The 14,294-nt window shown below is 49.2% G+C and overlaps 1 protein-coding gene across 2 annotated transcripts in view; it reads left to right on the top strand.

Annotated features, from left to right (window-relative positions):
• Spint2 (serine peptidase inhibitor, Kunitz type 2) overlaps positions 1–11,688 on the top strand; it is a 26,912-nt gene extending 15,224 nt beyond the window's left edge. The window contains exons 2-7 of one of the 2 annotated variants that reach the window (XM_021208842.2): positions 4,512–4,682; positions 7,989–8,048; positions 8,872–8,925; positions 9,506–9,667; positions 9,872–9,910; positions 11,197–11,688. In XM_021208842.2, the coding sequence (XP_021064501.1) occupies positions 4,512–4,682; positions 7,989–8,048; positions 8,872–8,925; positions 9,506–9,667; positions 9,872–9,910; positions 11,197–11,363 (653 nt within the window). In that variant the 3' untranslated portion in view covers positions 11,364–11,688. The remainder of the gene's footprint in view (positions 1–4,511; positions 4,683–7,988; positions 8,049–8,871; positions 8,926–9,505; positions 9,668–9,871; positions 9,911–11,196) is intronic. The other variant, XM_021208848.2, reaches the window with a different exon arrangement.
• The last annotated feature ends 2,606 nt before the right edge of the window (positions 11,689–14,294 follow it).

The following is a 14,294-nucleotide window of genomic DNA, read 5'->3' as shown; positions in this document are numbered from 1 at the left end:
TGGAACTCACTTTGTAGACCAGGCTGGCCTCAAACTCAGAAATCCGCCTGCCTCTGCCTCCCAAGTGCTGGGATTAAAGGCGTGTGCCACTACCGTCTGGCGCCCCAGTCTTTTATTTTTACTCCAAAAGCAGGTAAAAAGACATATTGTATAATCTTTGCCAAATCAAATTCAAAAGAATAACCACATCCCACAAAGAATCAAGAATTACAGTTTCAAGTTTCCCCAACCCCCAGGCCTGTGGCCAAAATAATAATTGCAAACTTATTATCATTATTTAAACTTTAACTTTTGACTTATTATACTTCAGAGCTCCAAGGTCAGCACATGCATTTTCCTGTGAAACTCTAATGATAAATGACGTGTGCAAAGCTGCCAGGCAGGGCCAGAAGGAATCAGGTTAACCCTTCACTCAGCAGTCCTGCTAGCTTTCTGCTTCTGTATATTGTACACAATGACTCTCCAAAGACTCCCAGTGTTTTGACTGTTTTACTAATATATAATTTTATGCATTCTATACTTGTTTATCCAGGAACCACTCTCAAATGTTGTGCAAAACTTATTTCATAACTTCAATAATTTTTTTCCTTTCTCAGGGTCCCAGTGTTGGCTCTGTTTCATTTTCTAATATTTCTGAACATAATTTCTTTAGACTTTCTTTGCAAGTCAAATGTTAATTTGAAACTACCATTGTGGAGTTATTACATTGTTTGCAAGATGAGAGCACCCAGTATGTACCTGGGTCATTAGGACTTTAATAATAGAGTTAGGGGGCTGGAAAGATGGCTCAGCGGTTAAGAGCACTGACTGCTCTTCCGAAGGTCCTGAGTTCAAATCCCAGCAAACACATGGTGGCTCACAACCAGCCGTAATGAGATCTGACTGCCTATTCTAGAGTGTCTGAAGACAGCTACAGTGTACTTACATATAATTAATAAATAAATCTTAAAGAAAAAAAAAAAAGAATCATTATATCAAGGAACATCTAGTTTCACAGAATTCACCAGAGCAGAAGGAGAAGGGAATAGGAAAGTCAGATAGAATAAAATAATTAGGTACACAAATGCCAACTTAACAATAGTCATGTACAAATAAAATCTATATAGCCGTTGACCAGGGCTAAGGTTAGGAGAAATGGGAACAACTGTTCTTTACAAAGAGCTACCTCGGGCTACTAGATGTCCCCATCCTGGTCTACTGCCCCTACTTCAGGCAGTCCCTTATTTCTGATGATGGCCCCCTGGAGGGATGTGTCTGCTGCTTCTCAGGGTCCCAGATGCTGCCCTTTTTCACAAGGCACTGCTTGGGCTTCTGAGATGACTTACCCTGGCCTGCCTCGGGCAGTCCCTGTTACACTATGCTGTCTTCAGCACCTGGAGAGAGGGAGCGGGGAGGGAGAAGCGTCAACAAGTCTTTCCATTTGTCAAAGCAGGGTGAAGTCATTGAATCATTGGCAGATTGTCTTAGTTAAAACTAGTGACCCAAGAACCAGAGAAACCTGTTTCTTCTTGACAACGTTCCCAGACATTGGTCTGCAGTTTTATAGGGATGCCTGCCAAATTAGGGTGTGTTCCCTTCAGTTTTCATGGGAGAGAGAGGTAGGAGACATTTAGAGCAAGACAGGCAGGCTTGCTCTGTTCCTCTGGCTAGCCTGTAACGAGGTTTGAGTAGACTGGGCTAGGTTCCAGTTTGAGGTGATCTAACCCTCTGGTTGCATAGATGTGTGACCACCTGCCTCCCAGCCTCCCTGGTTTTCTTACCTGTTTTAGAAGCAGTAGAAATAATTTTGTACTTTAGGTCGGATGTGTCTGTAATCCCAACATTTGAGACCCTGACCCCCCAAATTGTGTCATGGCCCATGCGTGTGTGCAGTAGGACCTGCAGCTGCTGTGTAGCTCATGAATAGACTCCTCCATGTCCTGGGACTTTCCTCAGCGTTGCAAGGGAGACGGGAGATGTACATGCCTTTCATGGTTATCTGTAGTACTGAGAGCAATAACATTTCTTTCTTTTTCTAGATAGGGTCTCAATACTGGTCTGGCACTGGCTATGTAGACCAGACTGCCCTTAAACTCAAGATTCACCTGCTTCTGCCTTCTGAGTACAACACCCAACTACATCATTTTTTAGTCTTGTTTTTTTTTATAGGAAAAGCCCTTATAATTGTGAAATGATGTTGAGCCACATCCCATCAGCCTTGGCTGGTATGATTGACCCTGTAACTGAAAGGCTTCTGATGAGGGGAGTTTGTCTTTAGGACCCCTCAGATTGAGATAGAGAGTCCAAGCTATGTTGGCTTCCAAGCAGCTCTGTTTTGTGTTTTGCCACTGCCTGTGGGTCAGTTCAGCATCCCCCTTGGCGGCTCAGAAGAGCCCTTGTCCCAGAACCTGGGCTCTGAGCAGAGCAGTGCGAGTGTAGGTCTCTCCAGTGCCCTTGTGTGGAAGAAAAGGGTGTTACTTTGTGATTCTGTTTTGTTGTGAAGGTGGTAGCGGTGATAGTGGTTATATTTAGCATGTATTTGTGTGCATGTGTGCTCTCAAAAGCTTGTCTTAGTGCTTGAGGTCACAGGAAGGACAGCTTTAGGAATGGAGTCTTCTTCCACCATGTAGGTGCCTGAGACCACACCCATGTTGTTTGGCAGCTGAACCATCCACTCAGTGCTCTGGTTTGTTTGTTTTGTTTTTTAAAGGTAACTCTAGGGAGACTGACCTTGAGCTCACTGTGTGGCTCTGTGAGATTAGTCTTAAAATTCTGATCCCCTGCGTCTACCTCCCAGGAGTGGGATTGTGGCTATGCGCCACCACATGGTCCAACACTGCACAGACAACAATGGCACAGTAGCTGTGGGTGACTACAGGACTCGCTCGGCAAGGCTTCTATAGCACTGGGTCCCTTGCCATCTTCAGCAGAGATGCCGACTAGGTCCTGAGGGTCGCTGCATCTTGTCCTGTTGAGAGCAGCGTTGCCTCTCCCATCTGGCTGTGTGTAGGTTGGGCCAAATGAAAGCCAAAGGCTTCTGTTTTGTGTGTTTGCTCTGGACATTGTTGATCCACCAGTGGTGTGTAGTCCTTGGCACTTTGTCAGAGTTGCTGTTGCAGGTGGTTGCCAGCTGGTTCTTCTCTCTTTTTTACTGAGATGCCTTGGGCCTTACACTTAATAGGCAATTTCATTACTGATGAGTTAGGTGTCACCAGCTCTTTTTGGTTTTTGTTTTGTTGTTTTAAGATAGGATCTTATTAAATTCCTCAGGTTGGCCTTGAACTCACTGTAACTTAGGTTAGCCTTGAACTTTCCATCCCTCTGGTCCATCCTCCAAGTAACAGGATTACAGGTCTGTGCCATGAGCCTGGCTGGGGCGGTGGTTCAAGCCACAAGCATGAGGACCTGCAGTTGCATCCCTGGTACCCACGTGAAAGCCAGGGGTGGCAGCAAGCACGTATAAGCCGGTGCTAGAAGAGGGCTGAGAGTGACCCAGTGTGCCACTGCATCCGGCCTTTGGGTGGCCCAGGTATTGAACTGGGGTCGTCAGGCTTGCGCAGCAAGCACTTTTACCCACTGAGCCATCTTGTTGGTCCTGGAGTTTTCCTTTTTTGTTACTTACTTGAGATGTACTGGCATATATGGGAGTTGCAATGGGGAAAGTTTTTGTTTCACACAGTAGAAATATGTTGTGAATATAGATGGTGTTTTGAGAACATCTGGTTCCATGCCCATCATAACAACAGAAGCACAAATCCTGCCCTTTGCAATTCCCAATTCAGTAGTAGAATAAACTAGACATGAGCAAGCTGGAAAGCAAAAAGGACTGCCTGTGACCAAGCTCTGGGACAGTTGAGCTTGAGAGCTGACATTTGGGTGCTCGTTCAGATTGGCCCTCAGTCTGGGGTGGGGAGGACAGTGTGCCACCGCAGAGAAAGACACGGGCCTCTAGAATGACGCCTCTGGTTCAGGCGATTCCCTGTCCTGCCCACGTCTCCCTGACCAGCCTTTCAGCGGCTGCAAATGTGTCCAACTAGAATACCATGGTTGGTGTTTTTTTCCTTTGATTGGAGTGGGGTAAGCCTTAGGACTCTGGAACCCAGGCTCACGAGCTGGGTTGCCCTTTAGAGTTAGGAAGCTGGTCTCTGAAGTTCTTGGATTTGAGTGTTGGTGTGTATACCGATCGTCTTTGTGGGAAGATGTGTAGGGTCTGGAATCCAGGGCCTGGCGCACGCCCGGCAAGGACTCTGCTGAGCCACTTCCTCACCTGTGCACTTCTGCTAAGCGTCAAGGGCAGAAGCCACCTGCAGCCGCATCAGGTGCTTTGGATCTTGTTACCAGGTGACGTTTTCTTTCCATACAAGGAAGACAGCATCAGGACTGTCTCTGGGAACAGGTCTAGAGGAACTGGCAGGCCCAGAACACTTTGCTTCCCTTTTGGAATATCTTGAACTTCCTCCTACAGAGTATGTGTCTATTCTTTGACCCTGGGATTGTCCCCATCAACCCACATGGGTTCTGTTTTGTTTCAGAGTCTTGTGGAGTTTCGAAGGTAGTGGGGAAATGCCGGGCTTCCATCCCCAGGTGGTGGTACAATATCACTGATGGGTCCTGCCAGCCATTTGTTTATGGAGGCTGTGAAGGCAATGGCAATAACTACCAGAGCAAGGAGGAGTGTCTTGACAAGTGTGCTGGTGTCACTGGTAAGACTGCAGCTGCGAGAATTAGATACTTAGAGTTCATTGTTGGGATGTGTACTTCATCTGTCTGCTGGGTCTTCACTCAGAACCTGGGATGGGGTAAGAATCAAAAGCAGAAGCAGACCCAGTGTGCTGGTTCCTGTGGCCACACTGGTTTCACTACAGGCTCCCTACTTGTTACCAGAAAAAGTCAAGCCTCTTACCTGGCCTCCTCTGCCCTCCTCCTGAGTGCAAGCACTAAGCCAGCCCACCCCAGGAGGACCGGCCTCTGCACACTCTACAGGCCTGGTTCCTCGGGCATCCTCTGAAGGCTCTCAGAGCTGTGCTAGGAGCCAACACTGGAGTTTGTGCCATGAAATCCATCCATCTCCACTCTTGAAGGTAGCATAGACCCTTACAGTGCAAATCAACCTGAAGGCCCAGTAGATAGAGCCTTGAGTCCTGGTCCGACTCTGCTCTTCCCAAGGCCAAGGCTAAGCTAGCCACAAAGATTCTGTGCCACCCTTCCTGGTTTGCAGGTTTGCCTGGTGACTTAAAGCTGTGACTGGTTCTGTGTTGAGCCCCAGTGTTCGTCAGTCCCCCATAGGTAGTGGTGTTTATGGTTTTCTGTCTCCTCACTTTCTGGCTTTGAGCTGTGCATTCAGAGATGAGAAGGCATCCTGAGACTGTGAAGGCAGGTCAGCAGTGGCCTCAGGCAGTGACTGGTCTCCTGCAGTGAATGAAGCCCTAAGTTTGCTTGTCTGAGGAATTGGGAGAGATTGGGGGTGGGTTGGGGACGGACAGACAAGAATTGATTGTAATTTGGTGTATTAATCCATGTTTCTTTTCTTTTTTTTTTTTTCTTTACTGTATAGTCTGAGTTCTACCCTCTTTGTCTTCCTGCCTCTGCCTCTTTTGGGACACTAGTCCCAAACTCTCAAGTGCTAAGTTTCAAGGAGCCTAGCTAGAGTATGATTTCAGACAGTGCGGGCCAGTCCTTCGCCTTCTGGGTGGCATGTCGGGGATCTGAGAAGAGAGGATGTCGCTTCCCTGTGCTTTCCTCTCCTTCGTGGAGGGGATGGCTTAGAAGTGTTTGCTCCCCTAAAGTGTTAAGGACATGAGCAGGAGTTGGTGGGCGTAATGCACTCAAGATCTCCCTGGATGTGGGTCAGAACCGGGCCCAGCTGCAAGGCCTGGAAGGTTTCTGTGGGCATTTGCTTGTCGTCTCCTTGCGCGCTCATGTAACACAAGCTGAGAACTGCCCGTGCCACTGATCCCTGGAGTCTTGCCAGCCTATTTTCTAGACAAGCAAGTTCTGAGGGAGGCCAAATAAGAATGAAGGTGTGTGTTGTGCCAGTTGATTAATTTATAATGGAAACTGGAACCTCCCGGGGGGCCAGACTGTCTTAAGAATGCAAGCCTTCTAGTGAGTTGCCTGAAAGAGACTTGACAAGGGTGAAGGAGACTGAGGGGGGCACCTGGATGAGGTGACTGCTGAGTGATACCAGGCCAGCCCCAGGCCTCTACACCCAATTTGTGCTGGAGACAAAATCGGATATCAGGCACCGTCTTACTCAATTAGAGTTCAGCTGCAAAACTGAGAAGTAGAGGAGGTTGATTTCAGGAATTAAGAGACCAACCTAGGCAATGTAGGAAGATGTGTCAAAAAAAAAAATCACCGACAACCCAAATGAAAACAAAACAACAACAAAAAACCTGGCCATTTTGTCAGATAGTGGTGGGCACGCCTTAAATCTTAGCACTCAGGAGGGAGAGGCAGGTGGATGGATCTCTGGGTTTGAGGCCAGCCTAATGGGCTACAGAGTGAGTTTCAGGACAGCCAGGTCTACACAGAGATGCCCTGTCTCTTAAACAAAAAAATGAAACAAAAACCTAACAAGCAAACAACAACAAAACCTGACCATTTTGAAGTCTCTTTATTTGTTGTTCCACTCCGCCCCTGTTGTGACCCAGGGTCTATGTGACCCAGGCTGGCTGCTTTGACCGCCTTGCCTCAGCCTTCCAAGTAGTTGACTGTAGGTGTGTCCTCATGCCTACCGTGTCATCTCAGCCATTTTAACTGCAGTTCTGCGATGTTAAATACATTTGCACTGTTTTGTGCCTTTGAAAATTGTAGGTAAATAAATACAGACTGGCTGGGATGCCGCCTACAGACTATAATCCTCCTACAGAAGGATTTCTACAAGTCTGAGACTATTTGGGCTATACAGTTCAAGGCCAGCCTGAGAAACGGGGTGGAAAGAATTCTGTCTCAAGAAGTCAAAATAAGGATCTGGAGAGACCACCTAGCAGTTAAGAGTGCTTACTGCCCTTACAGAGGCCCAGGGTTCAGTCCCTAGCAACCTATCAGGCAGCTCCAACTGCCCAGTTCCAAAATCCCTTTTTTGGCTTCTTCAGGTCTCTGTAGACAGATGGTATACATTAACTCATGCTCATACAGGTGCACACACAAAAGTTTAAATAAATACCCCCATCCCCAAAATGTAGAGGTGATCTCCTTGAGACAGACACAACCACCCATGGGAATGTCTAAGCACCTCCATTCACCTCTCTGCTTAAGATCTGTGTTCAAATGGGGATAGTGAGAAGGCTGCGAGTGTGTGTGTGGGGGAGGGAGGCCAACTAACAACACCTGGATTAACTCCAGGGACCAACATGGTGGAAGGAGGGAATGGACTCTTAACTATCCCCTCACTTCCACGTGTACTCTGTGACATAACGCATGCACACATACACACAAAATCATTTTCAGATATTGTTAAAAATTCCATAATGTATTGGGCGTAACTGGTGCACGCCTTTAATCCCAGCACTTGGGAGGTAGAGGCAGGCGGATTTCTGAGTTCGAGGCCAGCCTGGTCTACAGAGTGAGTTCCAGGACAGCCAGGGCTACACAGAGAAACCCTGTCTCCAAAAAAAAAAAAAGTCATGTGTTGTGTGTGGTGGATGCCTTTAATCCCAGCTCTTGAGACGCAGAGGGAGATGGATCTCTGTGAGTTTGAGGCCAGCCTGGTCTACACAGTGAGTTTCAGGACAGCCAGGAATACACAGAGAAACCCTGTCTCGAAAAACAAAAACAAAAGTCATAACTCCATCTCTACTTTAAACAGGCGACATGGCCCTGGGAGCCCTGACAGTGCAAAGTCATCTTGCTGAGTCCCCAGGCAGCCCCAGTCCCTACTTTCTAAGTAAAAAGCTTGCCATGCCCGCTCACACGCACCCAGGACTGAACTTCCTCTCCACCAGGGCTGGCTGTGACAGTGCGGCTCACTTGACGGTGGTTTTCTCTTCTGCTCTTTGTCCTCACAGAGAGCACCACTGACAGCGTGGCCAGGAGCAGGGATGGAGCGGACTCCTCGGTCCTGAATGGTAGGTCCCTACGGACCCAGGTGGTAGCTGAGAAGGGAATTGTCAGGTGCCTTCCTGTGCCCTCTGCTCCCCCCTGGGGTCCTGTCCCCCTCCCTCTCTAGAAGTCCTCTGTCCTCTGCCACCTGCTGCTGTCCTTCATCTGTAGCTTTGTGTTAGTTTGCTTTGTAGAGCTGTCAGTAGCTGCCCTGTTCCTCTTTTATGCTTAAGGGACTCTGCTGCAGGAGCCTGGGTGAGTGGTCCCTTGTACCAGCTAGTAGTAATTGTACCCTTGGGGCCCAGCAGAGCCAGCCATACCTGCCCTTCCACAGGGTTAGGGGGAGGAGACTATACCTCATGGGGACAACCCCCCTCCAGTAGGTAGTCCATGCATCACAGTCTGGGCCCTGCCCTGCCCTGTGTCTCTGACACCAGAGCCCGTGGGAGAACAGGTGAGGGGCGACACTAGGCACAGCCCGGTTGGTTTTGACCCTTGTTAACTGTTGAGGACCCTGCATGGTAACTCTTGGGTTCAGCATATGTCTGAATGAATCGCCCCGTAGAGTACATTTCTGGGTGCTTGAGAAGGTAAGCACAGGTCTTCTCCATCACCTCAAGAGACATGGCTGTGATTGGTTTCCATAGTAACCCTCAGGTAGCAAGAGTCCCGCCTACCTCCAGTGGGGTTCAGTGTTGTGTGTCCTGTGCTCCAGAGGGCATAAGGACCAAGGGTATGTCCACCCCCTTAAAGGTGGCACTGCCCGAGCTCTCTCCGTGAGTCCTTTTACAGTCAGCCCTGCTAGGACGACTGGCCTGTGTCCCTCCTGACCAGATCTTTGTGTTGCAGTTCCCAGAAAGCAGAATTCTGAGGACCTCTCTGGTGAGATCTTCAACTATGAAGGTATAACTTAATCAACCGTGTCCTTATGCAGTTGGGAAGTGAGTTAACTAGGAGGAGCTTGTTACAAAGTCCTTCAGACCTTGCCAGGTAGCTACACCTCAGAGCTACCACCTTAGAGCCTCAGTGGGTGTCTCAGGCAGTCGGGAATCCAGATGTGCCAGCAGAGTGAAGTCAAAAGGGTATGTGCCTCCAGAATTTGCCTACTACCCTGATTCTCACCAGCTCGGGCTGTGGGTAGGAGCTATGCCCTGTGCATAATTCCCATGTGTGTGTAAGGTAAAGGTCCCAGGACAGATCAGAGGAAAACGTGCCTGGGACTGCATGAACTACAGTAACATGGTCGTGCTTGTCAACAAGGGCCTGGAATGAAGCCAGCCCCTCCCCCAACATGAGTGGTATGCAACTGAAATCCCAGCATTTGGTCAGAGGAGATTTTGAGACAGGAGGATTGCCATGAGTTCAAGACTACTCTGAAACACACATCAAGACACAGGCGCGCACACACACGAGAAGAGGGGCATGTGCTTCTCCTTGGCCCTACTGATTTGTCCTCCTGAGGCTCCCTTGTTCTCCCTTCCAGAGTACTGTGTCCCAAAGGCAGTCACTGGGCCGTGCCGCGCAGCCTTCCCTCGCTGGTACTATGACGCTGAAAAGAATTCCTGTAACAGCTTCATCTACGGCGGGTGCAGAGGCAACAAGAACAGTTACCTCTCCCAGGAAGCATGCATGCAGCACTGCTCTGGCAAGTCGGCTGACCCCATCCCTGGACCATGGGAGCCCTTAAGGCTCTTTTCCTGTCCCTCTCCCTAAGATGAAGCCTTTGGAAATGTCCATTAGACTATTGAATGACAAGGTCTCAGAGCCTCCAGAGCTGTTGGGGAGAGGAGACCAACCTTGGTCCCAGAGAACATAGGGGACTGACCTTAGCATTTTGCATTTTCTGTAGGTAAACAGGTGTATCATTTTCTGACCCCGGGCCTAAAAGGTAAGTGGCCTCTGCCTTCTCCACCTGTCTTCCACCTCCCTCCCACTGGCCCTCATGGACTGAGTTCTGCCCAGTGTATTTTCTGCCTTGTTTACAACATTGTTCCCCACTGGAATGTCCCTTGTGGCAGAGGGCTGTGTCTGTATGAAAATGGTTAGGCAGCTTGGAATGTGTGGACAGTTGCCCCATATTAAACAGTATACACAACTTGAAGCTGAGCCTGAATCAGGAATTTCCCAAGCAAACTGTGTTTGGGCTACAGGAAATGTCTGGCAGACAGGCCTGTCCTGTGGAGTCCACACACAAGCTTGACGGTAACTCCAGGCCTGGAGGGAATTTACCTGCCATGGAGTGTGACGAGATGGACAGGGGTGTCAGGAGACAGTAGGCACCTGGCCTGGTGAGGGCCCTGTGTCCTCCCACTTTTGTTTCTGAACCTCCTCCTCGGAAGATGAGTGCTACCCTATGGACCTGCCACACTGGTCTGGCCTCTTGACCTTTCTCCCTGTGAAGGGTCCTAGACCTGGCCTACAAGTCTGCCTTGTTGTAGAAGTAGAAGCTGGTTCTCAAGGCTGGGCTGGAAAGGTGCCCGGGTCTGGAGGACTGGCTATGGGTGGACCTGGGTGAGGGATTGCCCCAGAAGGCTGGATGGGCCCTATAGCCCATGTGGAGGGAGCCAGGTGAATGTCACCGGGAGTCACATGCCTGAAATGGGGCCTCACCTGGTAGGAAAGCATTTTAACTGAGGAGTGGGGCAGCTGCTGTTGCTCGCCCAGAGTTAGAAACCCTAGGGTCCCTCCTGGCTCTGCAGGGTACACCCTCACCTAGCAGACAGCTCAGCTCAGGCTGACACGGGACTCATCGCATTCTTTTGCCATTCAGGATTTTAAGGTCAGAGTCAGCTGCATGGGCCATTACAGATCACATCTCAAACAGAATAGCGCTGGTGAGATAGCTCAGTAGGCAGGGCATGTCCTGCCCAGGTTCCATCCCTAGCACCTACATGGTGACTCAGCCATTTTTAACTCTAGTTAAGGGAATCCAATACTCTCTTTTGGCCTCTCCAGGCACTATGTGGTACACAGACATGCAGGCAGGCAAAACACACATACACATAGAATTTTAAAAGTAAAGTTCAAAAGCAAGTCTGTGTATGTGACGTTGCACTGGCTATCCTGGCAGACAGTCTCTCCAGATTCCCACTTGGGCTCCCATGCATTCTGGGTCGCCCTGCTGGCCCCTGTGGCCGTGCTTTTCACATCTTACCTGCTCCCTCTTATCCTTAGCGGTGATCCTGGCGGGGCTGTTCCTCATGGTTCTGATCCTCCTCCTGGGAACCTCTGTGGTCTGCCTCATCCGCGTGGTTCGCAGAAAGCAGGAGCGTGCCCTGCGCACGGTTTGGAGCACTGCGGATGACAAGGAGCAGCTGGTGAAGAACACCTGTGTCTTGTAGAGGCCCCGGTGCTCAAAGAACCGGGGTGACAACTTGTGCTGTTTCAAAAGAGAGCGACTGCTTGTGTCTGAGATCATTAGGGGGTTTGGTCTTAGTTTCCCAGTCCTGTTGGGCTGCTTAGGGCCTCCTCTTGACCCTGTCCTCCAGCTCCCCATCCTCCCCTGGCCTGCCTCCTCTAACATCACAAGGAGCCCCATTCCTGTAGACTTCACTGTTTGATTTATGTGGGGTTTTTTTTTTAAGTAGATAAAGGTTTTTTTAAAATCAGGATTCTGAAAGAATATGTTTAATAAAGTGGGTCTTTTAAAACACAATTTACTATGTAGTTTGTTTTCTTGTGACTACTAGTTACAGGTGCCAAGGTTTATCTCAGTCCTTGTGGAGTCAGGTCTTTGCTTTCCTGTTTTTTGTTTTTTGTTTTTTCCATATCCTACGGGGCCCCAGGCTAACCTGACTTGCTTATGCAGCTGAGATGGCTTGCGCTTGCTGCCAGCTCCTAAGTGCTGACATCACAGGTGCGCGTCCCTGTGCCTGGGCTACTCCGGATTGAGGCTGGAACGGGGGACTGCTGCTCTGCTGGGCAGGCACTTCACCAACAGAACTGCAGCCCTGGCTATCCTGGAACTCCCTCTGTAGACCAGGCTGGCCTCAAATTCACAGCGATCCACCTGCCTCTGCCTCCAAGTACTGGGATTAAAGATGTGCACCACCACCACACCCTAGCCATCCCCCCAAATTTTTTAAGATTTATTTTCTATTTTATGCATATAACTGTTTTGTTTGCAGATATCTTTGTGTGCTGCATGCCTGGTACTTAAGGAGGACAAACGAAGAATGTATAGAATTCTTTTCTTTCTTTCTTTCTTTCTTTCTTTCTTTCTTTCTTTCTTTCTTTCTTTCTTTCTTTCTTTNCTTTCTTTCTTTCTTTCTTTCTTTCTTTCTTTCTTTCTTTCTTTCTTTTCTTCGAGACAGGGTTTCTCTGTATAGCCTTGGCTGTCCTGGAACTCACTTTGTAGACCAGGCTGGCCTCGAACTTAGAAATCCGCCTGCCTCTGCCTCCTGAGTGCTGGGATTAAAGGCGTGCGCCACCATGCCCAGCAGGACCCAGTTTCAATGCCTAACAACACTGGTAGCTCACAATCATGTTTGTTACTCCAGTTCTAGGGTGTTTAATACCCTCTTCTGGTCTCTGGGACACCAGGCATGCAAGTGGTGATGTACATGCAGTCGAAACACTCATACACATAAAATCTTAAAAAAGATCACTGTCAACATTGAACCTTGCTTTTTGTCCAGTACCACAGAATATCTGTATTTTCAGTATGGGGCCACAAGTCAGCCTGGTCCATCGGTGTGGGTCCAATGGGTGATAGACTCTTAGATTCACCCAGTCTGTACGATGTGCTAATCTTTCCCCAGCCTGAGACTCCTGGGTTGTACATACAGTTTTGCCTGGGGATGAACCAAAATGAAGGGATTTGACTGGCTGGCTTCTATTGCTCAAAGCGTTCAGTGGAGTTACTCAGTGGACACCCACATGCGTGAGGACTGGACACTGGACTGACGTGAGAGCCCACCCACGTGCACCTCTGGTCCTACAGGTCTTGCTCTTGGGAACTTTGCAAAATGGTAGTACCTGCATCAAACTCTCCACAGTGGGACTCTGAGGAGCAACTGGCTCTGGAGGAGGAAGCTGTGAAGCTGTTCCCTGGAATGGGAACACACCCATATTGTCCTAGCCACTTGCCCAGGCCCTAGGGTTTCAAGGGTTAAGAACAGGTGATCTATGAAGGCCACTCCTCAGGATTGCATTTGCTACTCACGTGTTTAGGGAGGAGGAGCAGTCTGTTGCTGGTATAAAGCTGAGGGTTCTCCAAGCTTTATAACACCCCTTTGTTGATACCAGGCAGTTGGCAGGCCATTGAACCACATCCTCACCTAATTGTGTTCTTCCTTTGTCATAGCCTACTGCCCAGGTATGTCCTGTGAGCTAAGAGAACTACAGATGCTTATGTCTTGCTGTGCGTGAAGTCAATTTCTGACCCAGGAGTCTAGAGGTTAACAGCCAGGATGTTAGCTTAGAAGCAGAAGGAAGTAAGCTCTGGACTGATGGATGACTGGGTGGAAGCTGAGCTCAGCCCAGTAGTCACAGGCCAGCACAGTGCTTCAGTCTGATAAGAGCAAAGTCCCTGCGTGCTTCCAGCCCATCCAGCTGCTGGGATGTGGTTGAATGGGGATGGTGGTGTTTATAGGAGCTGGGCCTCTGGTCTTGGGAACTCCAGGAAAAACTAAACGAAGGCTCACCATAATCCTGTTTCCAGACAGACGTGACCTCAAGCATGTAGGAGGGACCTCGGGCATACAGCTCTCCAGGAAAGACATCTAGCTATCCCACCTGGGCCCCTCAGCATCTTGGCTTCCCTACCCACTGTAGTTGGTGAAGTAACAAAATCCTATGCTTTGCTGGGTGGTGGTGGCACATGCCTTTAAACCCAGTATTAAGGCAAAGGCAGGTGAATCTCTGAGTTGGGTACCAGCCTGGTCTACAGAGCAAGCCCCTGAGGATGCCTTTTCTTGAGGTGAGGAAAGGGAGGGAGGGATCCAGGAGTGAGGGCACCAGTGATGCTGTGTGCTTTCTGTAAGGCAAGCTGCTTGAGGGCAGGGTAGCGCTGTTTAACACCCTGGCACCAAGGCATTTGGGGCAGAAGTTAATGAACCAGAAGGCAAAGAACCAGAGATCAATGAGTGTGTACGGCAGTTGCAGATGAGAAGAGCATGGAGATGGATGGCCTACCAGCTGGGGCTGCACATGAGGAAAGGACACAGGGAGGGTAGGAGTGTGGCATCCTGTGTACAGTGTGACAGAGGTGAAGTTAGGAAAGGTGAGGCCTTGTCCTCCCCTCCCATTCTCCCACTGTGAAACAGCACAGC

This window comes from Mus pahari, chromosome 1 (genome assembly GCF_900095145.1).
Source record: "Mus pahari chromosome 1, PAHARI_EIJ_v1.1, whole genome shotgun sequence".
Lineage (NCBI taxonomy): Eukaryota > Metazoa > Chordata > Mammalia > Rodentia > Muridae > Mus > Mus pahari.
The sequence above is the reverse complement of the archived record's forward strand: the minus strand, read 5'-3'. Positions and strand labels throughout refer to the sequence as shown.